The 26,910-nt window shown below is 45.1% G+C and overlaps 1 protein-coding gene across 8 annotated transcripts in view; it reads left to right on the plus strand.

Annotated features, from left to right (window-relative positions):
* The window catches only part of NTM (neurotrimin), a 1,227,126-nt gene that overhangs the window by 791,428 nt on the left and 408,788 nt on the right, over positions 1 to 26,910 (plus strand). For all 8 annotated transcript variants that reach the window (XM_073022378.1, XM_008021538.3, XM_008021540.3 and 5 more), the window contains one exon: positions 8,423 to 8,507. In XM_073022378.1, the coding sequence (XP_072878479.1) occupies positions 8,423 to 8,507 (85 nt within the window). The remainder of the gene's footprint in view (positions 1 to 8,422; positions 8,508 to 26,910) is intronic.

A 26,910-nucleotide genomic window follows, 5' to 3' on the forward strand; every position in this document is an offset into this window, starting at 1 on the left:
AAATAGGGCCACAGAAAGTTAAATGACAGAGAGTGTGCAACTAGTCCAATAGACTCTAAAGCTCTTCTGACCCGGATATTCCAATAGTCTAGTCCTGGAAGGAGGGTTTAAATATTCTCTTTATGGCTGGATGCCTAGCATAGACTGTATCTAGACAGCCATGTCCCAGCTAGGCTTTAGGGGAAGATTCCCAAATGGGCAATTAATTTAGATTTAATAGGACAGTTACTGTAAGTTTAAATAAATGCCAGTTAAATATTAACAGCATATTTATTGAAGATTAACATTGCTGGTTGCATTGTGGGATTTTCTTTTCCTTAAAGAAACCCTTTATCGGAAGACTTTTAATCATCTTGACTCTTCCATCGCTTGCCTCAGATCCAGGGCAGCTCATTAATTACTTTGTACAACAGTTTTCTACATTCTGAAGTGGTTACCTAGATGAATGGGAAGAATGGAAGGCCATATAAGAAGGGCTATTTCTGTGCAGGAAGGACTGATGAGTGAATTTGATAAGAGTGTTGAGAAGCATTATAATGCTAGACTATTAGAGTTGGAAACATTCTGGGAAGCCAGCTCATCTAAACTCCTCATTTAGAAGGCAAGAGGAAGAGAGCAGAGCTATTCCACTGAGCTGGTAAGGGGCAGGCTTGGGGCTGGAATTCCAGACCCTGGATCCTACACTCTTGCTAAGCTGTCACCGTACTCTGAAATTGTTCCTTTAATTCTGCAAAAGTGCATCAACCTGTTTGACTGAATTTGTCATTAGACCTTCTCAGTGACCCACAGATCATGAAGATTTTGTTTGTTTGTTTTTGACAAACGAAGGAGCTAAAAATTCAAAAACAAACCGTGACTTATCTAAGGTGACAAAATGACAGGCTGAGTTGAAACTAGAATTCAGGTCTTATGGTTTACAAAATGTATTTGCACAAATGTCACCTCCAATAAAAAGTACAGTTGGACCCATATGTTATTATGCAAATTCTTATGTCATTAAAATTTACTTTGTCTGCTGTTGTTCTTGGATGGGGAACAAGAAACAAAACCTCTAAAGAAAATGAAGGGAAAAGGTCAAACAGAGACAGAAGTTCTAGGTGATTGTTTAGGGAGAATGGAGGACAGGGGTAGAAGTAAGCGAAGTTCCTCTGACAGTGAACTTGGGGTTTTAAACTCCAAATTTGTACTTGATAAAATTGCCATTCCTAGGGCTGTTTCTGTTTGAGAAGCCACTTCCCTACTCTAGCTGGGCTCAGGAACATTAGAACTGGTGTCTGTGTGTGCATGTAGATGAATGTCTCCAGGTAACTCTTCCACAGAGGCTACAATGCCAATCCCTGAATGTAGAAATTGGGAAAGATGAGGCAGGCCCAAGATGTTCTAATCTAGTGATTCATTTAAGATGGAGACCTGAGCATGCTGGGCCTTGCATGGTTGAAGAAGCTTTGGATTCAGCCATCGGGCACATGGGAGCAATGAAGGGCTTAAAGGCTCTTGGAAGGAGGTCAGACATTGTGGCTCACTTTATAATGGGATGGAGGTGTCCTGCCTTTTTGTCAGGTGGATTGGCTACTTTTCTGTTGTACTTTCAAAGTTCCCAGGCTGCTACTGAAAGAGAAAGCTGTCTCCTCTTTTGCAAGCACAGGCTGTTTCCCACAGGCCTAGAGAACAGAGGCCTGACTGTGGGGTGGGAGCTGGGGGGCCACAGCTCTTCCTGCTGTGGGTGGTCTAGAGGCTGTGCTACTTCCTCTCTCTGACTACATCTCAGCATGACGTTCCTGCTCTGTCCCCCTTATGCTGTGAACTCTAAGAGCATTCCCAGGGCCTGCACTCAGCAGTCTGCTCCTGGGTTCTCTGCATGAATGTCACCTGTAGGCTGACTCAGAATGAGGGAAGCACAGCCAATGGCAGCTCCTACCAGTCCCAGCGTGAGAAGCCTGCGAGCAGCCAGGCCTGTGCTAAACTCTTTGCAGCTACTCCCTCATCTCATCCTCACAGCAGTACTGAGCAGTAGTTAACCATGAGGACCACTATTTTACAGATTAGGTTAGGGCAGGTCCCCAAGGTCCCACAGCTAGTAATGGAGAGAGTGAATATTTGACTTCTGGTCTGAGTCTAAAACCCAAGGTCACGGTCCTTCTTATTGGATAAATATGTACTGAATAAATCTGTGACTGGGTGAACACAGAACGTTGATGGCATTAGAGGTTTTCAGTGAGACACACAGCACTCCCGAGGTGCCCATCCTTAGTTTGCATGAACACCGTCTGAGGCTGTTGAGGCAGTTTCTGCTCATGCTCCTTCCCGTCTTGGGTTGTGTAGCATCCGTGCCATCTTCTGCCATCCACGAGATTCCTGCCCATGCTTGCCCATCCCTTCATCTCCCCCTCACTGTTAAGTCCAGTTTAATGTCATTTCCTTAGGGAAGAGTTTCCTGATCTTCCAGACACGATGAGCATCTCCTATCCTATCTTTTCCATCTGTTTTTTTTTTTTTTTTTTTTTTTTTTTTTTTTTCTCACAGCATTCATCACAATTGTATCCACTATTTCATAAAATTCTTTGTCGAATGACTGTCTCCCCTGCTGGAAATGCACTTTATGCAGGGGAGGTCCACGTTACTTTTGCCTATGTCTCTCCCATTCCTTGCTTTCACTGACCCTGTTGAGTTGATGAAGGTCTTCCCAATATTTAGAAGTCCTTCAGAGCACCCCACCCCTCCTAATGCCCCTGTCAATAAAGCTAGAGAACCAAGATTGTGCCTGGGAATCCGGACAAGTGTAATGAGACAAATTACTTCCCACAGGCTAGGCAAACCTCAGCCTTTTTGTCTCAGCAATGAGAAAGTTCTCAAGGGCTTATAGGGGAGTGCAGGATGGAGTTCATTTAATTTTCATGAATGTTAATAGAAATAAAACCACTGACAAACCCAATAGCACTAGACCACATGCAACTCAAGGGCAGGGGGCATGTCTTTATTTTTGTACCTCTCAACACAGTTCCTGGTACACACGAGGAACTCAAAATCCGTTTGCTGGTTTATTAACTAATTTGAGTTCAACCAAATAATTATATACCCAAAGTGATTCTGGGCAGTCATAGTAAACTCTCCTCTGTGTGTCTCTCTCTTGGCCACAGATGATGCAGCGGCAGGAGTTATTGTATTGGTTAGCTCTTAACTATTGTTCTTACCTGACAGGTGGAGTAGAAAGAACCCTGGTGTAGGAGTCAGGAGTTCTGAGTTCTAGTCTGGATTGGTCAGTTTATAAACTTTATGCTCCTGCGATCACTCCTCCTCCCTCCTGGGGCTCAGTCCTTCACTTAAGACATGAATGGATTATACTAAAGATCTTCCAAGGTCCCTTCTGAATGTATCATTCTGTGATGTTATGAGTCCAGGGTCTTATTATGACCCAAAACTTAGATAAAAAGGAAAGACTCTGCCCCAAAGACCCTTGGTTCTCAGGCTGTCCCCTTTGGGCACCTGCCTTTCGCTGCATCGGCACTTTGATTTTGGCTTGTTCATCCTGTTCCCCCTGACTTTTCTGTCTACCTCCGATTGTTCTACCCACCACCTCTCTGCTTTATGCATCTCTTATAAAGTTTTATGGGTTTAAAGTCCATAGATAGCCTCACCTTTGCCATTCCTTCATATCCTCCTCCTCGATTCTCTCTATTTGTGACCTCTTTTCTCTCCCTGGAGCACTCTTCCCCTTTTCAAGTTGCCCCTTTGCTCTTTCTGCTGAAATCCTAACATGCTGGACTATAGCCCAGATGAACCATGATTTTATTTTGATCCTGTATTCATAGAGGAGCAAAAAATAGCATATGTTTTTCCAGTTCCCAGCCCTTCCCTACTGCCCTAGAGGCATCTCTTTATCCAGATTTATGCCTCCTTTTCTGATTAAATCTTCCAGTATCTATTTGATGTCACACCACTCTCTAACTGCCCTGCATTTCCCATCTTCTTGCCTGCACTCCTATGTGAGATCTCCACCAGGAGAGGGGAGCCTTTAGCCTTTTTAGACAAGGAGAAGCAGAGCTGGCATTTGTTAAGCTAGTGCTCGTCTTTTGGTCTCTTGTGTGTGTGGAATAGTGACAGCTCTTTAGCTGGTCCCAGCTTGCTCTGGGTAACATGGAGTAAAACAGAAACAACAGCTAATTTCTCTTCATTGGGAGTTCTTCTCTATTCCAGCCCTGCTTCAGTGTACAGATGCCAGGGTTGCCTGAAGCCTCCATCTACTGCTTCCTCACCTGCCTGCCAACCGTCCAGAGTCGGCATGGCAGGCTCTTCCCTCCTCCCTCCTTTGCAGTCCCAGGATTATTAAAGGGAATATGATTGTTTCCTTTTGCTCAGGGAGTGTGGATGTGTGTACATGTTTGTGAGCTTGAAAGGCATTGTCCTATAGATATTTTTATAACCTGAAGCAATTACAGCTGTCAGCACAGAGACAAGCTGTGACAAGTTGATTTATGTGTACAGTATATGTGTATGCAAGGAAGGGAGGAAGGAGAGGGAGATGGTGGGAAAGAGGGTGGAAGTGGGCGCTCGTTAGGAATCTGCTTTCAAGGAGGCAGAAAGGAAGTTGTTTCTATAAAGAACACAAATAATGAAATTGCTTTGAATGTCATCCCTTTTCATTAACTCGGATATGCTGAGAAAAATAAAATAAATCCAGCAGTTTTTATGAAGCAGGAGACAGGATATAAGATAAGCCACTAAGTGTTGGTTATATTTAGGGATTAAGGGCTGGGAAGTGAGTTGACATATGATTTTGATCTTCATCCTTTCAAACCACTTCAATAGCCGGTTTGAATAAAATGGATTTTGTCTTGTTAATTATGTGGGCATCTCTGACCTTTCACCACTTTCTAAACTTCTATATTTGAATAAAGTTTGGATCCCTGGGCCCACGAAGCAGGTATGAGGTTGCAAGTGCCTTTTCTTTGTCCTCCCTGTGAGTTACCTGAGCTCGGCTGGGTTTTCTGCTGCAACTGCTGGATTGCTCAGCTTAGCACTCTCCCTTCACGGGCAGAGACAAAGGTGGTTTGATTGTCTTAGATCAACTGCATGCAGACTGGTGGCAACCAAACATCTCAAAGAGCCTGTACGAAGAATTATTTTCCTGCCCAGACATACTAATGAAGCAATGGCAGGAAAATGTATTAATAAAGCATCTTCCATCTTAAATGGATTTCTAAGTATTTTCCTGTAGAGTTAATCATGTATGTAGGCCCCTCGGGAAAGCCTGTTGTTGTCATTATCCACATCCCTAGATGCAAAAACTAATGCTCATTTGTACCTACCTGAAAATTAGATGCAAGAGCCAGGATTAGCATTTACCATGAAAGGAATCATCCCTGCCAGTCTCAGGCCTGGAGGGAAATGCTCAGAATGAGCCCCTGTCCTTTCCCCATGACGGGCATTTGTTTCCACTTGTTGTGGTGAGGATGTGTTTAAGAAGAGGGGTTGAGAGGGGGGAGTATGAGCGATGGTTGAAATGAATGGATAAATTATTAGAGGTGACCCCTTGGCTTGTGAAGAAGTAGCCCAAATTCAGCAGACTGAAAGTCGGCAAACATCATCTCACAGCTTTAGTGTATCATCATATTTATCTTAACGTGGTGAAGTTATTCAATTTCCTATTTCCACAATTGCCCACTGGAAAATGGAGATACAATAGAGTCTTCCAAGAATGAACTAGTGCTAAAATAGGTTAATTTTCCTCCTTTCCTTTCAAAAATACAAACAAAGCTCTTCTGCTCCCCACAGATGTAATTGTTTATTCCTGATGGTAAAGTCATTTATTGCAGCCATAAGTTGACAACTGATAGTTTTGGTGTTATACATCAAATGATCCCCAGTGGCCAAAAGTAGCAGATGAGTTTCCCAGAGAATTTAATATCAGAAAAGTCACCAGAGGAGGGAACAATTGGCCCAATGATGAGTTAATGCAAAGTATTTTGAGATATTCACTGTAAAGTCGCTTTACTCTTGCTGGCTGAGCACGTTCTAGTCAACGATGACAATGGAAAGCCAAGCCTTCTTAGTCTTTCTTTGTTACCCAAGAGTGTGGTTTCCATTTCCCCAAAGCCTACTTCTGTCCTATCTCCATAAAATAGTTAGTGTGAGGGAGATTTGATTGGTGAAATGTTTGTGTCCTCTCCAACGTGTTATCTACATGTAAGTGTTTGGTACTGCTCCAAGGTTGCCAGAATGAGCCTTTATGGTTATATGACTCAGTTATAATGGTTCAGTCTCTTTCATGCTGGATAGCTTTTTGGAAGAACATTTTTTCTGTTATTTAACAGTTGTTAACAACAACAACAACAACAAAAAGCTTCCTGGTTGTGTTTGATAGAAAGTCCAGGGGAAAAACAAAGTCACTGTTGCCTCCTCTCTATCCCCAAGGAGAATGTGGGTCAGGGCTGGAGCCGGGCTCTGGGAATCCCTGAGAAGGGAGCATTATTAATGTCACCACCACTGTGCCTGCTGGGCTGCTCTGTGCTTCCCCCTTGCACAAGGACAAGGCCTAGCCAGGGAAAGGAAACGCAGGCCATTCCCTCAGAGCCGAAGTTAAGGGAGAAATAATAATACAGGCACAGGAGGACCAGCAGCAGCCAGAGAGGAGAACTGACAGGGACCGAGGCAAATCCAATCTCTCCCTGGGTTTCAAGAATTTGAGAAACACACCTCTTAAAGATGAAATCAGCTGTGCCAGAGTGTGAGGCCCAGGAAAACTGGGAGTCTGCTGTATAAATACAGCAAGTGGCTCACACTCATCCACCCAAGTGAGCACTTTTGCAGGCCCAGCATCTTTTAATGGCGACAAAACAAGAATAAAGAATGTAAGTGGGTGTCTGAACTTGACCAACATTTTGATGATGCGATTTTTCCAGTTTCGCACACTAAGAGGCTTCTGTGATTTTGGATTTGTTTTTATATACGACAGATCTCTAGAATGGTAGTGTTGAGTCTCTGGGGTTTTGAGCAGCTTTTTGGGGGCTGCTGGGTGGGTGCTGTACTACTGAATAACTATGAGGTTCTTCTAAAACATCCTCCCAACACTCTGAATTTACTCTGAATGCCAACGGAATTAATCTGATCATTTTAAAGGTGCATGTATGCATGCTGCAGGGTGTTCCTTTCCCAGTTAATTAGTTTGTGACCCTTTTTAAGATGTCTCAAGTCTGGGGCTGATTAAGGTTGCACGGTAACTTTGCTTTTTTTCCTAATTTGGAAGCGCGTAAATGGTTAAATGCCTGGCCTGGGCTGGGCTGGTGCACAGCCCGGGCCCGGCGCGGCGGGGGTTAAGGTGGGCGCCCGCGTCCTGCGCCCCGCGCCCGCCCGCCGGGATGAGAGCGCAATCCGCGCCGCCAGCCCGCCCGCTCGCTCCGAGGCGGCACCGGGAGAAAGTGGCGGTCAGGGATGGAGCTGCTGCCATGACAACCCCGGCGGTCTGGGCCCGCGCGCGTCGGGGCAGCTCCCGGGAGGAAGGCGGCGCGGAGGCCGGGGGCGGCCGCTGAGCTTGGCGTCCGCGCGGCTCCGGTGCCGGCTGCGCCGTGCCTTCCCCAGCGAGCTAGCGAGCTAAGGGCCGCCGCGGTCCGCTCCCGCCGCCCGGCTGCTCCTTCCTCTGCCACCGCCGCAGCCCCTGCCCCGCCGAGCCCGGCCGGAGAGCCGCGGCTGCAGCGCGCATTTGGGCTCCGAGGAAGTTGACCGAGGCGGCTGCCGCAGGATCCCGGGTCCGGATTCAACGAAGCCCGCGCGGCCGTCTCCTCCGCGCGCCACCCCTGCGCCTCCTGCGAGCTCCACTTCCCATCTGCTATTGTTTCTGATTGTTTTCCGGTGGCGAGCCCGGCTCCGAAACTTACAAAGTGTCGGATTCCCCCTGTTGGAACTGAGGGACTGCGACCGCCTCTGGGTGGCTGGATGAAGCCCACCCCGTCCCCTTCCGGTACCAAAGTGCTTACTCCTCTCCAAAGTGCCATGTCTGAACTGCCACTGGGAAGAAGCGGCTCCTGAGACGCGCCCACACCTTTCACCTGCCTCGCGCTTCCCCCTCCTCGGCCACCTTCCGGGCCGAAGCCGCAAGGAGGGAGCCCCCTTTGGCCGTCCGCCGTGGAACTGGTTTTCCGAGGCTGGCAAGCCGAGGCTGCATTTGGGGGAGGACTATTAGACTTGGAGGAGTCTGCGCGCTTTTCTCCTCCCGGCGCCTCCCGGTCGCCGCTAGTTCACCGCTCCGTCCCCGCGCTCGCTCCGCACCCCACCCACTTCCTGTGCTCGCCCGGGGGGCGTGTGCCGTGCGGCTGCCGGAGTTCTGGGAAGTTGTGGCTGACGAGGATGGGGGTCTGTGGGTACCTGTTCCTGCCCTGGAAGTGCCTCGTGGTCGTGTCTCTCAGGCTGCTGTTCCTTGTACCCACAGGAGTGCCCGTGCGCAGCGGAGATGCCACCTTCCCCAAAGCTATGGACAACGTGACGGTCCGGCAGGGGGAGAGCGCCACCCTCAGGTAGGGAGCTGACATTATTCTACGAATTGATGATTTGTATGGGGTGGGGGAAAGGGGCAGGGGTGCAGGTGTGTGCACGGAGTCGTGCCTGGGTTGGCGGAGAGGTCGCTGGTTCTCTGGGCTGCACAATTTATGGCTGCGCTGGGAGCTCTGCCCGGGAATGTGGCATTCATGGGGAAAGGCTCAGAGGTTCTGGCGGTGAGCTTTTTCCCAAAAACTGGCCTCTGCGGCTCAGGCACTTGTTAAGGGTGAGGGGTGGCTGGACCAGGTGGTCGCTGAGACTGAGGGACTTGTCCCTGGCACTGTCTGTGCCTGAGCCTGGTGGCTGTGGTGACAGGGGCTTGGAGGGGCTCCCCGTGAGCAGTCTTCTCTGAAGTTAATGAGTCCCAAAGGAGGGGTCTGGCTTGGAGTGAATGCCCCCACTCGCCCGTGCCATGGGGCTTTGCCAGCCCTGGCTCCTGCACTCTGGGAGAGCCGCTGTTTTGTCCTGGGTCTGACTGTGCCCAGGCTTTCCTGGGGTGCCTTCATGCTGTGAGCTGGTGAGCAGACAGAGGTGCTTTCTCCTGTCTGAACGTGGCTTTCTGAGGCCCGAGTCATGGAGTCTGATTTGTCCGTGGAAAATGGCATTTACTGTAGTGAACTGTGTTCTGTTCCTGCTGTCCACCAAAACAGTACGTGCAGAACTCATCTACTGAAGAGAAACTAGGTTTCAGTGTTGGGTTGGGTCCTGATTGGCTTCCGGGGTTAAGGCTTACAGGCACTGGGGGAGGAGGAGAAGAAGAAGAATCTCGGTTATGCTTTGTGTAAGGTAGAATGATTCTATCTCCCTGATTACCTTGCCTGCAGAAATGGTAACTCAATTTCCAGTGTTGATAAACCACACCTCTCATATGAGGGCAACACACTTAATGATTGCAATGGGAAATTTTATTTTCTGGAATTTTATAAAAAAATAAGCATGAGGTAGAAGTTAAGAAGGTTCATGGGAACGATTTCCCTGCCTCTCCTTGGTTTCGTCTGCCCTCTTAAATAAAGTTTTCCAAACTAAGCAACAGAACTAACCACAAGGCAACATGGCAATATTCTTGTCCTTTGCACATGAAGATTTCTAGAAAAGATAACCCTGGTGCCATTGCCTACTGTTTTGCCCCTCTGATGACTTCTTCTAGGATTGGGTTGTTTGTGGACTGTATACTTAAGGCAGTATCTATAGGATAGAAAATGGTGAAGAGGAGGCAATGTCAATACAGAGCTGAATTATCAGGACATTGTCAAAGGAAGTGTGTAATTTAGGGACCTATGGAGGGCTACAAGCATCCTGTGATCCTTTGTCTAGGGAGAGCTTATCCTCATAGCTCTGGTGAACTCCTAGTTATGTGTTGGCTTATGAGACCCACCTCTTCCACTCTTCTGGGAAAAAATAAAGCAACTAGCTTCCCCCACTCTGAAATGATTGTGTATCTGCTTTAAAAGTGGATTTCAAGGGAATTACAAATATGCAGTGATTTCAGACTACTTAAATAAAAAGCCAAAAATGAATGTCTAAAGCAGTAATAATCAAGGAAATTTAATGTTCTCTGGATGCCCCCTTTGTCCCTAGTCCTTGACTGCAAGGAAGATCTCCCAGGGACAGAGACATTCTCATATGGGGAACATTTTAGATACAAATGGGATTTTTTTTTTTTTTCAAGGAAAAGGTGTGAGGTAGCTCTGTAGAGATTTGAAGATAAATAAACAGGAAGTGGGTCGTGGCAGACAGAGACCCTCTGTCTGAGGCCAGGATCTGGTTTCCAGAGGTAGTCTTCAAGGCTTCTGAAAATCAGGACTGTCCAGAGGGTGGCCGTATTCAGCAGAGGCTGAATCACGGGACAGGCCTGGGTTAGGAGTAGCTTCTTTTTGAAATCGCATTATCATGTGCTGGCTGACTTATCTTTCTTTGTCTTCCCTTTCATGGTTCTTTTTTCTCATTCTGCCAGTCCCTTTCTCTGTCTCTTTCAGCACTAATGTTTGTTTGCATTTTCACATGTGCTCTCCACACAGTGGTATTGTTTGGGTATGGATGGAGATGGGAACATGGTGGAGCTTCCTTTCTAGACCCTTGCATTGGCCCCAACCCAGCCAAGTTCCTTCTGGAACATCTCCTGTCATTCTGTGCCAGCCTCAGGGGCTGAATGTCTTCCTCATGCGCAAGAGAAAGGCCCTCACAGTGGATGGAGCACTACAGGGCAGGGATTAGATGAGCTAGGGTCTGAGCCACACCAGCCCTTGACCGTGGGCCTGACCTAGGATGTGAATCAGGCACCAGGTGTAACAACCGTTTGGAGGATGCTCAGGCCTCTCAGGATTGCCCTTCTTCTCAGACTCTGATGCACTAGAACAAGGAAGGGCTGCCCTGCTGGGATGGACTTTGGTGGAGTGGAAGTCCCTGAACTCTCAAACACAGGCCCTGCATTTTCTTGTTCTGTGTACAGAGAGGCAAGTAGGAATTTCAGAATGTATTTTGTTTGCATAAAAATTGCTACATTTTCACATAACCTGACTGTAGGTTGCAACAATCTAGTAGTTCAGAGTTCTGAGCTATTTTCTTTTTGCTTTATATTGTGTGTGTATAGGGGGACAGAGGACCCTTCCTTCCTTCTTTCCATCTTTCTTTCTTTCTTTCTTCTTCCGTTAGTTTTTTTCTTTTTTGGCTAATCATATGACCAAGCGGTAAGGAACCACAGCTAGGGGAGACCAGAGCACCTGTGCTGTGGCCTGGAGGGCCACCATATCCATCTTCCTATGGGTGATTGGGTGATGGTGGTGATACTTGTAGTTTTCTTCATAACCAGCAGAGGACTTTTTGCTCCAATTTCATTTTATTCTGCTTTGTTCTCACCAACATCATTTTTTGAGGATCTTTTGCAGTCCCTAAAGAATAAATGCTCAGCAGAAGATTCTAATGTGAGGAAACTTTAAAAAAAATGTTTTGTCTTATCCAAGTAGCTCTAACAATCCTTGTGGAGGTATTGGGAAACCTTTCAATTAGCATAGCATTGACAGCCTGAAAAGAATTACAGTTTACAATCTCCCACTCTTTCTGCCCTCCTGCTGACATTCTGTAGGCATGTTTCTTAAAAGGGTGAGGTAAAACAGAATCTGCAATAATAGTACTATTAGCCAATGTTTATTGAGTACTTATTATGTGTTAGGGAGTATCTGAGTGTTTTAATAATATCTAACCTATCATTCAGCCTCATAACATTAACACTTCAATAACAGCCCTATGGTGTAGGAGATATTATTATCCCTCTTTTACAGAGGAGGAAACTGAGATGTGGAGAGTTTACATTCTTTGATGAGGGTGGCACAGCTAGGAAGCTTTGAAGCCAGACTATGAAGCACTGGTAATAATCACGTTAATAGGATGCAAAGTACTATCATTGGTCTGTTACTGTGTGAACATTTTATGTAAACAGTAACATTTAATCCTCACAACTCTCTGAAATAGACTTAATTATTCCCCGTTAAGACCCAGTGAGGGGGAACTTACCTGAAATCACACAGGCATCCAGTGGCAGGCCGGTATGCTGGCTCAGGACTCCGCTCCTTGACTTTGTACATCAAGCTTCCCAGGACTATTCAGGACCCTTTGAATTCTGTGTTCCTCTCATTCCTCTGTGGCACTTAATGTCTGCCCTATTCATTTTGGCTTAGACCCTGTTTTCCAGTGTTCACTAACTCTCTGTCTTCTTTCTTCCCTTGGACTGCAGAGCGCCTCTTGGAAAGCGAGAATCATGCCTTGTCATGGCATGAGCACTGTGTGCTGGCAGATTCTTACTCAAACAAAATGAATGAAAGCCAAACAGCAATATCCCCCAGCTATATTCAATTTATCTCCTTACCACATTTCTCTATCATTTTATTTTAAATTTCAACTATGGTCAATCAAAAATGTATTGAGTGATTCTTTCAAGAAGGGGACTGTATTAGTCTGTTTTCACAGTGCTGATAAAGATATACCCAAGACTGGGTAATTTATAAAGAAAAAGAGGTTTAATGGACTCACAGTTCCACGTGGCTGGGGAGGCCTCACAATCATGGCAGAAGACAAAAGGCACATTTTACATGGCGGCAGACAAGACAGTGAAAGCCAAGAGAAAGGGGAAACCCTTATAATATCATCAGATCCTGTGAGACTTATTCACTACCACGATAACAGTATGGGAAAAACTGCCCTGATGATTCCATTATCTCCCACTGGGTCCCTCCCACAACACATAGGAGTTATGGGAGCTACAATTCAAGATGAGATTTGGGTGGGGACACAGCCAGACCATATCAGGCACTGAGCTGGGTGTTTGGGTGTGGAAAGGCATATAGCCTGGACTTGGCTTTTGGGGGCTTGGGTCCAAATGAAAAAGCTGGCTGTGGAGAAAGAGATCATAGACCTTGTGAGGCAGAGTACACCATGAAAACGTGGGCGATCACGCCGTTTGTGGCTGGAGCAGAGCCCCTCTGTTGGAGTGAAGGCTTTCTGTGGGTTGGCAGGACTTCACTAACTCCTGGCTCCTGGGTGGAAGTGAGCAGACATCAGTGAGGAATTACAGAGCCCCAGATGCCCAACTGCATGGGTGTCATTCACTTAGACACCTTCACTAAGCATCAACACACCTGTCACTTGGCAGTTTCAATGAATGGTTTCCACGTTTCAGAGATTCCCCAATTAAGGCAGCAGCTAGTAAAGTACACTATTTCCTGGGGATCACTTGGTAGGTGGGCATCAGAGGCTGAACTCTGCATTCTGTTGTGCCTCTAGACCATGGGCTTAGCGATTGGATGATGTTGTTTTTCTAGGGTGAGTTAGGAATTGAAGGTCTGAGAAATGTATGCAATTTAGGTTGAGTTTTGATGTGGAACCCCCTTGAATCACACAGACTAAATGTGGTTTTGATACTTGAGAGGACCCAGGGAGTCACCCTCTAGATGAAGGAAGCTGTGGCACTTTGGTCATGCCATGTAAAGTGCTTGGAATTTCATTTGATAAGCAAATGGATTCTCTGGTAGTCCCTCCAACTACTCCACAACCTCATGAGGGCAGAACTGTGCCTCCTCCAGGCTTGCCTCCTAATCCGCAGCACAGGGCTTGGCCTGTGGAATTTGCTAATAAAATCCAAAGGACTCTCATCCTGCCTTTCCCTTCACTCACTCTGTTGTGGACACCCATAAACACAGCTTATTCCAGCTGCAAAGCGTTTCCTCTTGTGGTCCCGGCTGCTGGGAACACCCGTTCCCTGATCTTCCCATGGACAGCTGTTTCTTATCATTTTGGCCTAAGCTCACACAGAATTCCCTCCCTGATGCCTTTCCTGATAGCAAATCAAAATAATCCTCTACCACTACCACCAGTCTTACCCTGGCATATCATCCTGGAGTTTTTTTCTTTAGAACAATCATCTCCATCCGAAGTTATCCCATTCATTATCTGGTTATCTGCGTATGGTTTGTCTTTCCCAGAGGGACTGTAAATTCCTTGAGAAGAGATATGCTCTGTCTTGTTAGCACTGTATAAGCAGTGTCTGGCAGATAGAAGGTGTTCTGTAAAGTTGTTGCATGAATGACTGCAGGAATGAAGGCCTGAGATCACGTCGTCTTCTCCTCCTCGGAGTCTGTGTCCTTTTTCCTAGATTGTTTTGTGTTGTCCTTGCCTTAGGCATGTTACTTCCTCAGTGTCATTTCTGTGTGGGCAGCTGTGTGAGGCTGCTCTTGTGGAGGTGACGGGGACAGGTTACAAATACATAGAAGTCATTGAACTTGTGTCTGTCTGTCCAGGCCACAAACGGGGTGTGTTGGTTGTCCATTATTTAATACTTGCACCCGTGGCACATGCCTTCCTTCTGCTGGGTCACTTCCCCACCCAGTCCTTAAGGCTTTGAAGAAACAATGATAGAGTCAGCCCTAGAGAAATTAGCATTTTCAAGATAAGGAGGGACACAGAAAAGCACTCTGCCCGTCCTTTCTCTCTGTTTGTGGAGTGTGCTGGCAGTGGTTGTGGCGGTGTAACTATTGATCTGTTGTTTATGAGTTCACCCGTTCAGAATAGCAATGCTACTCAGGAAGCCTGTGCTGCTCCCACTCCCCTGCCCCCTCCCAGGACCGGCCACTGGGCACTCACCTTGGGGCTTGCCAGGCATCCGGCTGGTGTCCTGTGGCTCTGAGGAGAAGGGACAGATGGGACCAAGGAGGGAGGCTCCTGGAAGCACATTCAGCTGTTGAGGAGCCAAAACCTAAAATGGGAAAACTAAAAACTCAACCTAACATGGGGCAGAAGGAGTAGGAGTATGCCAGTTGTCACTGAAAGCCAGAGGAGGCTACAGGGGGCCAGCTCGGTTCTCTACCACCCCTCATCTAAACCATAAGTGCTTTGCAGAAAAATGTCTCCTTTCTCCCTCTTTTAAATGCATAGCATTCTTGAATTTGAATGGATTGCAGAGATCTGGGAGGTCAACCACCTGGTTTTACAGATAGTGGAAGTAGTGATAATCAGTCTTGTACAAGGATGCCTTCCAGAAGGGCGAGAGGGCCGGCAGCCAGTACACTCTCCATCCCCAGGCTGTGAGCCCTCACTTGGGGCTACGCGTGCTGAAGGAAAGGCCATGTTTTCCTACTAAGTGCAAAAGCATCCTGCTGACCGTGAATGCTTTCAGTGCATTTGGCTGACATTTATCACCGTATTCTCTGCTGACTGCTGGTTTAGTCTGTACCACACCTTGCATTCTTATGCTTTGACTCTCACTCCATGTGGGACAGCTGTTTCCTGCGGGTCAGCTCCTGTGCTGAGCAGTTTACCAGAAGAACCTCATTTAATCCTCACAGGTGCTGCATCAGGTGGACACAATTATTACTCTGATTTTACAGAGCAGGAAACCGAAGTGCTGAGAGGCACAGTGAAGGTATTTTCCCAGCTCGCATACTCAGGTGGGTGCTGAGCCTGGGACTCAGGATGGGTGGTGTCTGACTCCTAGGCAATCCCCCTCTGTTCCATAGTGCTGGTCTCGTTCTGTCCCTTCTATTCTTCATTGCCAAGTTCCTCTCCCACTAGAGACCCAGTGAGTTTGGTTGTCCCTCCTGGTCGTGGTGCACGGGAATCCCCTCTCCTGAAGTGTGAGAAACAGGGTCTGGGAGTGTTTAAGGTTTCACGTCGTCCGTGGCGTGGAGACACAGGGACCCAGCTGACCTCTAGAGGTCCCTTCTACTCACAGAATCCTACAATTTCCATAGTTTGTTCAGAGGAAGACTCTTACTCCAGGTTCTTCTGTTCATCTTTGGCTTTAGGTATCAGCAATCTTCGACTTTCTCACAGGAGGCTAATAATACTGTGAACATTTCCACCTACTTCTCTGGAATGTGGTATTGAACCAATCAAGGCAGACACCAATTCCAGGAGGATTCCACAGGCCAGTCAGTGGATCTGGATGCTATAGTACCAGGGGAACAGGAGGGACCAGCTCCAAAGTGCTTCCTTCTTTTCTTAACTACTAATAGGCATCTCTCCTGGGGAATCTTGTAAAAAAAAGATAATTAATGGTAATGGCATATTTGTTCTCTTGGGTTGAAAGTCTCTACTGATGAGTAAAATAGAACATTATCCTTGTGTTATTTAAGGTCATTTTGCTTCCTCAGGAGTAAGTTGATGGGTTCCCACTGTGTAATAGATAACTAATACTAAATAAATAATAAGTAATACTACCAACATCATTATAGATGGTCAAATAATATTATTTTATATTATTTTTTAGGAAAGCAAGGATTTATTGGGTTTAGGATGCAATTTCAGATTGCATGTGTGAGCTGAAGAGAGAAGGAAGCAACAGGGAAGTTTACTAGGAGTACAATTGTTGGAGACAAAGATCTCCAACACATAAGACCTTACTGGCTCAAAGGTACCAGGAGTGGTAGGCTTGAAAGAAGACAGAGTGGGAGACAGGAATCTACAAACACTGGCTCAGGCACTTTGTTTGATTGCAGGCAAAATTTGTAATCTCTCCACCCTCCATTTAAAGAGGACCGTCATTACCCAATCTCAAAGTGTTGTTTTAGGTTAAAATGAGATAACACACACAAAGCATAGTATATAGTTATAACTTTCTTTATATATGAATATATATGTATGTACACATGCATGTGTGCATATGTGTGTATATAATATACACACATATACCAATTTTCATTATAAACTATTGTAGCTTAAACACTTTGGCAGATATACCAGTGTCTTGCTTCTGAAAGATCCAGTTATAGGTCGACAGATCCCCTTTTGTCCACCTATAATTGTGAGGTTTTTTGTGGTGCCTCTGCTATACATCTGTTTAGAGATTCTTCAGTTTCAAATCATTTCTTGAGATGTTTTATTTCTGAGAGGGAGTGAGAAGAAAGATATTTCTTTGTTTTTCGTAAGAAGATTGTTGCATAACACGTTGTGATAGTTCATGGCTCTGAAGATGCATTTCCCACCAGAAAAATTCATCCAGAAGGTTCTGTGGAGCAGGTTATCTGTGAATTCATGCATAGATTTCGGGTTGCCAGACCCTTTTTCCTTGGAGAAATGATTTTTCTATGATAATTCCACTGGAGTCAAACGGTAAACACAGGGTCTGCGATAACATGTGTTGGGGAAGGGGCAGTTTAAGACTCCTGCAGCTTTAATGTTCTCTAATTGTAAATCTTCTCTTCATTCGTCTCTCCTGATCATTCGGAGGCAGGCTCAGGGCTTGAGTGGTGATGGTGAAAATAGAGAAGGAGCTTCTTTGCATTTGGGAATTTTACTTCTGGTCAGGTCTAGGGCAACACCAGTGCATCTGACATTAGAAACTGATCTCAGCATTCACTGATGGGATCACAGGAAGAGTCCTGTCCATTTTAACCCAGTGTCAAAGGGCTTACATTAGTTTAAATGTAGTGAACTACGAGTAGCAGTCTTGATCTTTCATGATCTGTTTTTCTTAAATCTCATTTATTCACATTGTTGAATTATTTGGTTTTATTTGGGTATATTTGGGCAACTTGCTGTCTTATCAGTGTGAAATGTTTTGGCTTAGAAAGCTTTTAGGGGGTTAGATTTCCTTATAAAATGAACATATGAACTAATCTTACAATCTCGCTGATGGATTTCTTAAAATAATAGAATTTCTAATGAAAACAGCATCAACCAACAGACTGATGGAACATTAAAACAACTAAAATCGACCTTCAAGCAAGCTTTGTTGGGTTCATGGAGTCAGAGGAAGATGTATCTGTGTGAAAATAGTTTCTTGATCTTCTCTGGCTTTCAAACGGCCTCTAATGTGCAGGATGAGTGAAAAAATGCTCTCGCATTCAGAATAGTCATCTTTGGACAAATTTACCTGTCAGGAGGGCTCAATCCAAAATGCTAACCCATCAGAAGCTATAAGTAAGAAAAAGGACACATGCAAATTATTTTTAATTTAGTGCAGTTTTTAGACAGAAAAGCTGGAAATAGCGGTGCTGTGGTGTTATGAGTTGAATTTTGTCCCATCTCCCCACCATTAAAAAAATTATATTGATGTCCTAACCTCCAATACCTTACAATGTGACTTTATTTGTAAATATGGTTGCTGCAGATAAGGTGAGGTCATACTAGAGTAAGTGTGGTAAGGTGAGGTCATACTAGAGTAAGTGTGGTAAGGTGAGGTCATGGTCATACTAGAGTAGAGTGTGCCTCTAAACGAATATAACTGGTGTTCTGGTAAAAAGATGCCTATGTGGAGACACAGAAGACACGCAGAGAGTGACCACAAAGGCAGAGGCTGTAGTGATGCACCTGCAAGCCAAGAAATGCCACAGATCGCCAGCAAACAGCCAGGAATTAGGAAGAGGCAAGGAGGGAAACTTCCTTACAAGTTTCGAAGGGAGTATGGCCCTGCCAACACAGTGATCACTATGATTTCAGACTTCTGGGCTCCAGAACTGTGAGACAACGCATTTCCACTGTTTTCAGCCCCCCCCGTTTTGGTACTGTATTATGACAGCAGTAGGACACTGGAACATTTGCATATTAAATAAATAATGTTGTTAAATAATAGTAACAAGCATGCAAAGGACCATGGATAGGCCTAGTTAGATCACCCCGTTCCCAACAATGACACGAGCCACTGCAGTCCACAGAGAGGGTGCCAGAGTCCAGAATGCTTCTGGGTCTCAGTCGTGAGCCCAGCCTCTCCACTGCCACTCCCAAAGAAGCCAATCAGGGTAGAAATGCTTGCCTTCTTATTCCTCGGAGACCATCAGGACAAACCCTATTGTATCTTCTCCGTTATCTCAACCACCTTAGAAATCACAGACCCTCAACCCCAGGGCCACACATCATTTTCTAGACTCATATCCTGACGTCCAACAGTCTAACCCAGTTGCAAACCTCTTCCTAATCCTCCAAACCTTTTTACTCTCTGGACTTATGATCTGTCGCCAGCAACATTTTTACATCTGCAGTCTCTACTTTGAATGTTCCCCCCTTATTTTCCTGTTTTCTTTTTTGCTTTAGTTGAAACTTGGCTGTTCCCTGGATTATTGCCACTCCTGGAGTCCTCGAAAGTGGCTGTTTTCCTCAAATACCTTGCTTACCCTGAGGCCGGAAAGTTGGATAAACATCCCCCTTGCTATGGCTGCTGGACATTTCTTTTTTATCTTTCTCAACATCTCCCGTTAGGGTGGAGGAAATGCCACTTGGCTCTGTCGCCCTCTGCCCCTTCCTTGTCATAGTCATCTGCCATCTGTTCTGACCACGCTTCTTCACACTGGACCTCCAGACCGCACATCCTGTTGCTCATCTACGGAGACTTTTAATGATGACATTCAAACTGGGTCCTCCCAGCCGGTGCCCTTGACACAAGGCCCATTGGGCCACGACCAGCTCCTTTATCCTGCCTTTCTCTCAGTCTTTCTGATCTTAGGAACTACAAACCTCGTACATCTTTTATTTTTTTCATTCTCTCCTGTGCTTCATCTAATTCATTGCTAAATCCCGTTTGTTTTTTCTTTTAAGAGTTATCCTGAATCAGACCACATTTTACCGTCTCTAGCACTGCCTCCCTGGGCAAGGCCACCACCATCTCTCCTGGGCTATTCTGGTGGCATGTTGTCTGGTCCGCTGTTTCTACTTCTGTTGCCCTGGAGTTTATTATCTGTCTAGTAGCCCCAGCTACCATTTCACAAGAATTACATGACTCTGTTCAAAATCCTACAGTGGCTTCTGGCTAAACTTAGAATGAAATGCAACCATCTGGATGACGTAGAGGCTTTTTAATCACCTGGTGCCTATCTAAGCCTTATACCACTCCCCATGTCACTGCTACCTCACTTATGTGAATGCAGAGCGCTGAACTACTCTGCTGTTCCTGGAACTTACTAAGACTCTTCTTGACTTAAGAAATGTTCTTCCCTCTCTTAAGATCTGCTATAAACTTATGTGTCTAGACCCTCCCTGAATTCATGCATCTACTCCAGTACCCCATCTTAAAAAAAGGCTTTGCAGATCATGCTGTTTGAAATAGCGATGTCCTCAGCCCCCATCTTTCTATCTCTCTGCCTAGCTTTAATTTTCTTCACAGCCTGTACCACCAAGAGAAGTCTGTTCTTTATTTATTTCTTATTTATTGCTACTCCCCCTAAAATGCAGGGTCCGCCAAGCTGCTGAGTTTGTTGCTCTCGTTTATAGTGATTACATTACTGCCTGGGACATGGGATCTATTACAGAATAGTTGTTGAGTGAATGAAACGTTTGTTAGGAATAATAGTAAGCTATTCACAGTGAAATTATTTATCTTTTACTAGAAAGAGGAAACTCAGGCCTGTCTCTGTATTGGCATGGGATCGGGTATTATTAAACAGAGTTCAGATGGGGTGTGTGTGAGCTGGTGTGTTTGTTTTCTAGGTCAGAGAATGGAATGAGACATTGAGGAGGAAATGGTCGGGCCATGTGACACACTTCATAAAATCTACACGTGTGGAATCTAAAGAGCCTTTAAATATCCACTATCACGAGGGGTTTTATGGAAAATCTAATAAACACTGGAGAATAAGGATTATTCTGCTCAAGACCTACAAACCTGGGGGGAAGGGAAGGAAGGGAAGCAGCAGCTAGAAATGAGGCTGTGAGCCTGAAGTTTCACACATCATTCAATGTCCAATCTTTCATGTTAACCTTTCTTTATTAAGAGAATTGTACCTTCGGGCTCTGGAGGATAATGATTAAGTGCAGGGTCTGGAGCCAGACCCTCCTCCCATCCCCAGTTTCAAATTCTGGCTCAGCCACTGGGTATATGACCTTTGGCACATGGATTAGCCTTGCCGTGCCTCAGTTTATCTTCATTTGAAGGGACTAATAATAGGGGTTCTGGGCCAGTGTGAAGCATGAAGTACGTGGAGCAGTGCCTGGCGCTCTGCTCATACTTGGTGTTAGCCTTACATAACTGAGGAAGGAGCCAGCCTGCAATGGGCCCATGGTGGGCAGAGGGCAGGGTGTGCCTCTCGTGATCCTGGAGCTATGCGTGGAAATGCACAGTGCAGGGCGTGGAGCTGGGGGCGGCAGCTGACGCCGGTGCACACTCTACAGCTACACAGACATCTGCTGGTGGGGTGGTTTTTGAAAAGTGTCAGCACGGTTCATTGTTTTTGGCATGTGACTTGTGGTCTCGGGCCAAGGTGACCTGGCTTTTAGTCCTGGCTCTGTCCCAACGCATCATGTGGGGCCCTAAGAAAATGAGCGTTCCCAGGCCTCGGGTTCACTCTGTGAAGTGAGAATATGCTCTGTTTCGTTCTTTAGATTTGAGGAAGAGATTACTGGCTGCTCAAATCATATATAAGTTTTTTTATTTTTCCCCTGAGCACAAACTCGGCTGTCTTTCCCAGACTCTTTTGAATTTAGAAGTGACCACGTGACAGCTGTACCCAAAGGAACGTGAGCCAGAGCTCTGTGTAGGTTGGCCCAGAAAAACATCCCCTGTGAAATTCTTTATGTTCTTTCTCCTTAGACCATCTGGATGTTGATGTCCAAAATTACCTTGGAAACCTGTGTCCTGTTTGGCAGAGCTCCATCGGCCAAATTCCTGAATGACAGCACAGAGCAGGGCTCACACCCCCACCCACCAGCTGGCCAGGAACCCTGTTAAATTGTTACCTGAAGGAAAAACAAACTTGTATTCAGGCTTCTGAGAGTTCAGAGACGATTTGTTACAATAGCTAGCGTTATCCTATCTAATTCAATACTCAACCATTATCATTTATATTTTCTGATTTCAGCTGCATAGAAATATACAGATGTAGTTTCTGAATCCAGACCTAAGCACTTATTACAATTTCTTGGCAAGCCTTTTGGTGATTTTTGCATGTGTCTGAAAGTGAGAACCATGGCCTTTTCAAACGGAAGTCTCAAATGTTTGATTTTCAGTTGCTTGACTGTTTACATCTGTGGTCCAAGTAACATGTCTGCTTTATTCTGCAGGAATGTGAAAACCAGTGACAAGGAAAAGTTTTACCTTGAGGCAAATGAGCACATATCCATAATGGACGTAACTCAAGACACGCTATAATTGGTGAAAATACCTCTTAGATGATAAATTACTCGTTAATGGCTGGAGGTCACTTATTTAGTATATAACCTTTTGTGCTAGAGATATTCTAACATCCAGTGTTTTAATTGACACACACTAAAGAGATAGATAGGATGATTTGTAGGCTTGTTCTCAAGAATGTTAAAGGAAAAGAAGAGAAAACCACTATTAGAGTTCCTTTTTTTTTTAACAGGGTCTTGCTCTGTCACCCAGGCTGGAGTGCAGTGATGCAGTCTCAGCTCACTACAGCCTCAACCTCCCTGGGCTCAGGTTACCTTCCCACCTTAGCCTCTCAAATGGCTGGGACCACAGGTACATGCCACCATGCCCATCTAATTTTTGTATTTTTTGGAGAGACAGGGTTTCACCATGTTGCCGAGGAGGTCTCAAACTTCTGGGATCAAGCGATGTGCCTGCCTTGGCCTGCCAAAGTGCTGGGATTACAGATAGATGTGAGCCACCACACCCAGCCAGAGTTCCAAGCTTTGAAGAGAAACCAGGTGGTGGAGCAATCGTGTATGGATTTGGGTAAAGGAGAAAGGAAGCTGTGGAAAGGGGAAGAGCCTGAGCCAGAGTTGTGGATAGGAGACATACAAGGAATGGAGGCAATGCAGAGACAGGGGGCAAGATTCAGGTGGCTCGATTCCACGGTTTGTAATTCAGGGGTCCGGGATCTTGTTTTATTTTTGTTCTTGCTTTGGTATGCTGCACAGTGCCTGGCACATAATAGGAGCTTAATGTATCCTTGGAGATTAGATGGATGAGTTTTGCCGTGTTGTTTCAGTAGTGCCTACTGTACATCTCCTATGAGCCAGGAACTGTTCTAGGTGCTGAGTTCCTCTCTTACAGAGTGATGTTTAGTGAAGGAGATGAGGGTTGCAACTTGTATGGATTAGAAAAAAAAGGCATCTTCTCCTAGCATACAACTTGCACAGACCAAGTAGGAGTAGGTGTTCCTCGCTGATGACATTGTTCACCAGAGTCCCTGGCTAAGTAAACAGAATGCTGGCTGCATTATTTTGTTGCCTTCTTCAGCCCTTGAGCAGTGCACAACCTGCACCACCGTACTTAGCAGGAACCAGCTGTTGGAAAACAAATAAGTAAACAAACAAACAGCACATCACATAGTGGACAGTATTGGGGCAGAAAGTAAACTATAGGTTAGGGGACAGAGTAACCTGGTGTGCAGGGAGGAGCAGGGGCTTGCATGATGGTCAAGGCGGTGAACTGTGGAGAAAGCCCTGCAGGGAAGAGCGTGTTGGGCAGATGGATTGGCAAGTGGAATGACCTAGTCAAAGATGAGCAAGGCAAGGAGGAGGAAGTGTCAAAGCTGAATAAGGGGCAGGCAGTCAACAAAGGGATCTGGGGGTCCTCAGTGTCTGTAAGTGCTCTTCTCATGTCCAAATTAAGGTGTGAATGATGATAGGAGCACAGCTCTCAGGAGATGGGAATTAAATACAAATCCCACATAAGCGAGTAGCCCCAACACCTGTGTTGATTCACTTGCTGCTCACAGAGGCCTGGTCTTTGCATGTGGACTTTGTAGATTTCTGGCAACCCACATTTGACGTGTGACCCCTGCAGCACACACCTCCAGCCGTGAGGATCCAGGGTTTTCTAACTGAAATGTCATCCTTCTTGGGCCCACTCTTGTCATTTTCACTTATCACATCTGAAAATTATAAATGTTTAAAATATGCATAATATCCAATTTGACGTTTTACCTGTTGCCATTTCCAAGATATTACATTGTGAAATGAAGCTGGCATTTTATGATCATATGTGGATGTGTGTGTATGTATAAGTAGGCACATATTTGGAATTAATGGACTCACAGAAATCAGAGACGGATTAGGCCTAATGAACTGTTCAGAAGAATTATTTAGCGCATATTTCATCTCTCTATTCAGTAATCAAACCTACACAGTGTGTATGCTAAGGAAGTGAGATTTTTGCCTTTTAAAAAAAATTTCTCGGATTATCTCCATTTGTGGCTGAAAATTTAACATTGCTCCCTAGAGCATTTTGCACCAACTTGATTAAGCATTCGGTCTGACATTTCCATGCCCCTGGGGTTACCTTTGTTCTTTAAAAAGTAGTTGCTTTCCTCATTACCATTAATATATAATTAGTCGTTGGTGCCGGGCTCCAAGCACCACACCAGGATACTGGCCTGGCTTTGGAGCCATCGTCAAACACGAAATCTTGCCCAAGTCTCTAGGGTTGAGTTAGGCCTGACCTTTAGAATGTAGTGATTGGAAGACTTGGAGAGTTAAGCCTAGATGGGAAGTGTATATATTTTGTTTGAATTTTTATCCACAGTCAATGGATGCAGCTTTGTCTTTTCACCTAAGGCCTGTGGCCACCTTCCTCTGGAAGCCCACCTGCACTTGACCGTTGCCACTTCGGCTTCTAATTCTTTTAAGCACACAGTTTCAAGAGACTTTCCAAATACTATTCACAACATGGGGTTCCATACTCACTAGCAGGAAGAAGGAAGGCAAAGGTGGATACTTGATAGTGTAGAAGGACACTTGCTACCCAGAGAAGTACTTTCTTGACACTGTTACAGAGACATAAAATCACAGAGCCCTGTGGGAGCATCAGAGATGGGGTCACACATAGTCAGCTCCCAATAGTTGGGAGTCTACCCTGTGAATTTTCTTTACAGCATGGCTAGATACAGTATATACATATTTATTCTAAACATATATATTCAACTCATAAGTCTGCATGAAACATGTGAATTGAGATTATGTTCTGTAGTGGGAACAATGGATTCTGGTGTTGGGAAAAAGTTAAGCTGGGACTTAACTGGACTATTAAATTATTAACCTAATCTCTCTGAGCCTTTTTTTTTTCCCCTAAATCTGTGAAATAGGGCTAAATTATATCTTAATACCTATCTGACAGAGTAGTTACAAGAATCATCACCATAATATTAATAATAACAACAAAAACCAACATCAGTAGAAGCACTTAATGAGAACCTATCCTTATATGGTAAATGCTTTACAAGGGTTACCCCAGGGTCTACCCTGTGAGTTTTCTTTACAGCATGGCTAGATACTTATCATAATACTTATCATAAGTATTTTTGATAGTTACATAACACAAGATATAAAATATTAAGGATTATACCTGGCATATATGAGGCACTAAACAAGTTATTTCATACTGTTAATATATTCCATTAGCCAAAGCAAGCTAAATATACTTAGGCATGTGTAGAAGATGATGGACGACGTTCTGGCTCTTGCCAGAATCTCCAAACACAAACCTTTTCTGTGGTCTCCTGTCTGTTTTGTCCCACTACAGACTCTGAAGTCACCATTCCCCATGGCTTGCTTAGCTTGGTTGCATTTTCCACCTCCTTCTCCCCTACTCTTTCTCCACCACGCACCCACCCCCAGCAAGTCCATTGAAAATCCTGCAAACAGCTTCATTCTCACCCTTTCCTTCATTTCTTCAATCAGTACAAACCTGTTGTTTTCTCATGTTCCCACAGTTTGTTGTTTAGAATCATTCAATTATTTTTTCAGGAAAGACAGTGTTCCACATCTGCTAAGTGCCTAACACTGCTCTAGACCCTGAGACTTGCGAAGACAATGAGGAAATAAGTGACTGCACCATGCGATGTCTGGTAGTGATGAATGCTCTGTAGAGGCGAGTGGCAGTCAGGGAGGGGAACGGACGAAGTGTGCGAGTGTAGATGCCCTGGTTAGGGGAAGGCCCACCTATGCAGGCCTTGAGTGAGATCTGATGAATGAGGGTGTGAGCCTGCCTGCATTTAGGAGAGGGGTTTCCCAGGCAGATGCAAAGGTGCTGAGGAGGGATCGTCCTTGGCCTGAACCAATGTGGGGAGACGTGGCCGGGGCCCGGGCCAAGCCACTGGCCTTGGTGATGGCTTTGGATTTTATTCTTTGTCTTAGGGGAAGCCCCTGGAGCAGTTTGACAGTTTGGGCTACTGCATGTTAGCAGTTTGTTTTGTTTTGTTTTCATTTTTCTGTAACTTTATTGCCCTTATAAAAACTTTGCGCTTTTTATAGACGGCAAAGGCTGTATTTTCTTTGCATTTTTATGCTAGAGACAGGACACAGCCCTCATGTAAAACCTTCTCTGCACTCCCACAATTTCCTGTGCCACCTCCATCGTTTTAAGCACTTAACTGTGATACAGGACAAAGCTAATTTCTGGAGTCTTTTTCTTTTGTTTGGTTCACACTGTTTCACAAACTAAGAAGGCACTTCCAGTGGTCATATCATGAAGATTTCCTCGAAGGATCTTGAAATTCCACGAAATTACAAGTCTGCTTGCTTTCCTGGGTGAATAAACACCAAGGTGCTCGCTGGACTTAGCTTGTCGTTTGTGATCAAAGGCTCAGCTACCTCCTGCTCATGGTCCTGTGATGGCTGAAATCCGTGAAATGTCCAGAAAGAATGATTGTCATGAATGCTTCAGCAAAGAGGCTATAAGCGTCTTTTCTCATTCTCTTATCTAATTTTAAACACTTCTTCATTGCTTTAAAAAAGTAGATAATTACTGTTGATTTAGTGTTGATGTTATTGCTTTGGTCAGTGTTGGGGGTTGCTTAACCATTCAGTGTACACCAGTGACTTTTTGGTCTGTATTTCCCAACAATTACACTGAGTCGCAGAGAAAACATTAATTAAACATACCTCTATTTCAAAAGGCAATATTAATATGTAATTCCCATTATAAATGCAGTTGAAACTTTTCTATTAACTCTTTATTTTTGTCACCAAAGCCTTCCCTCCTGGACAGTGGAATTGAGT

This window comes from Chlorocebus sabaeus, chromosome 1, assembly GCF_047675955.1.
Source record: "Chlorocebus sabaeus isolate Y175 chromosome 1, mChlSab1.0.hap1, whole genome shotgun sequence".
In the NCBI taxonomy this organism is placed as follows: Eukaryota; Metazoa; Chordata; class Mammalia; order Primates; family Cercopithecidae; genus Chlorocebus; species Chlorocebus sabaeus.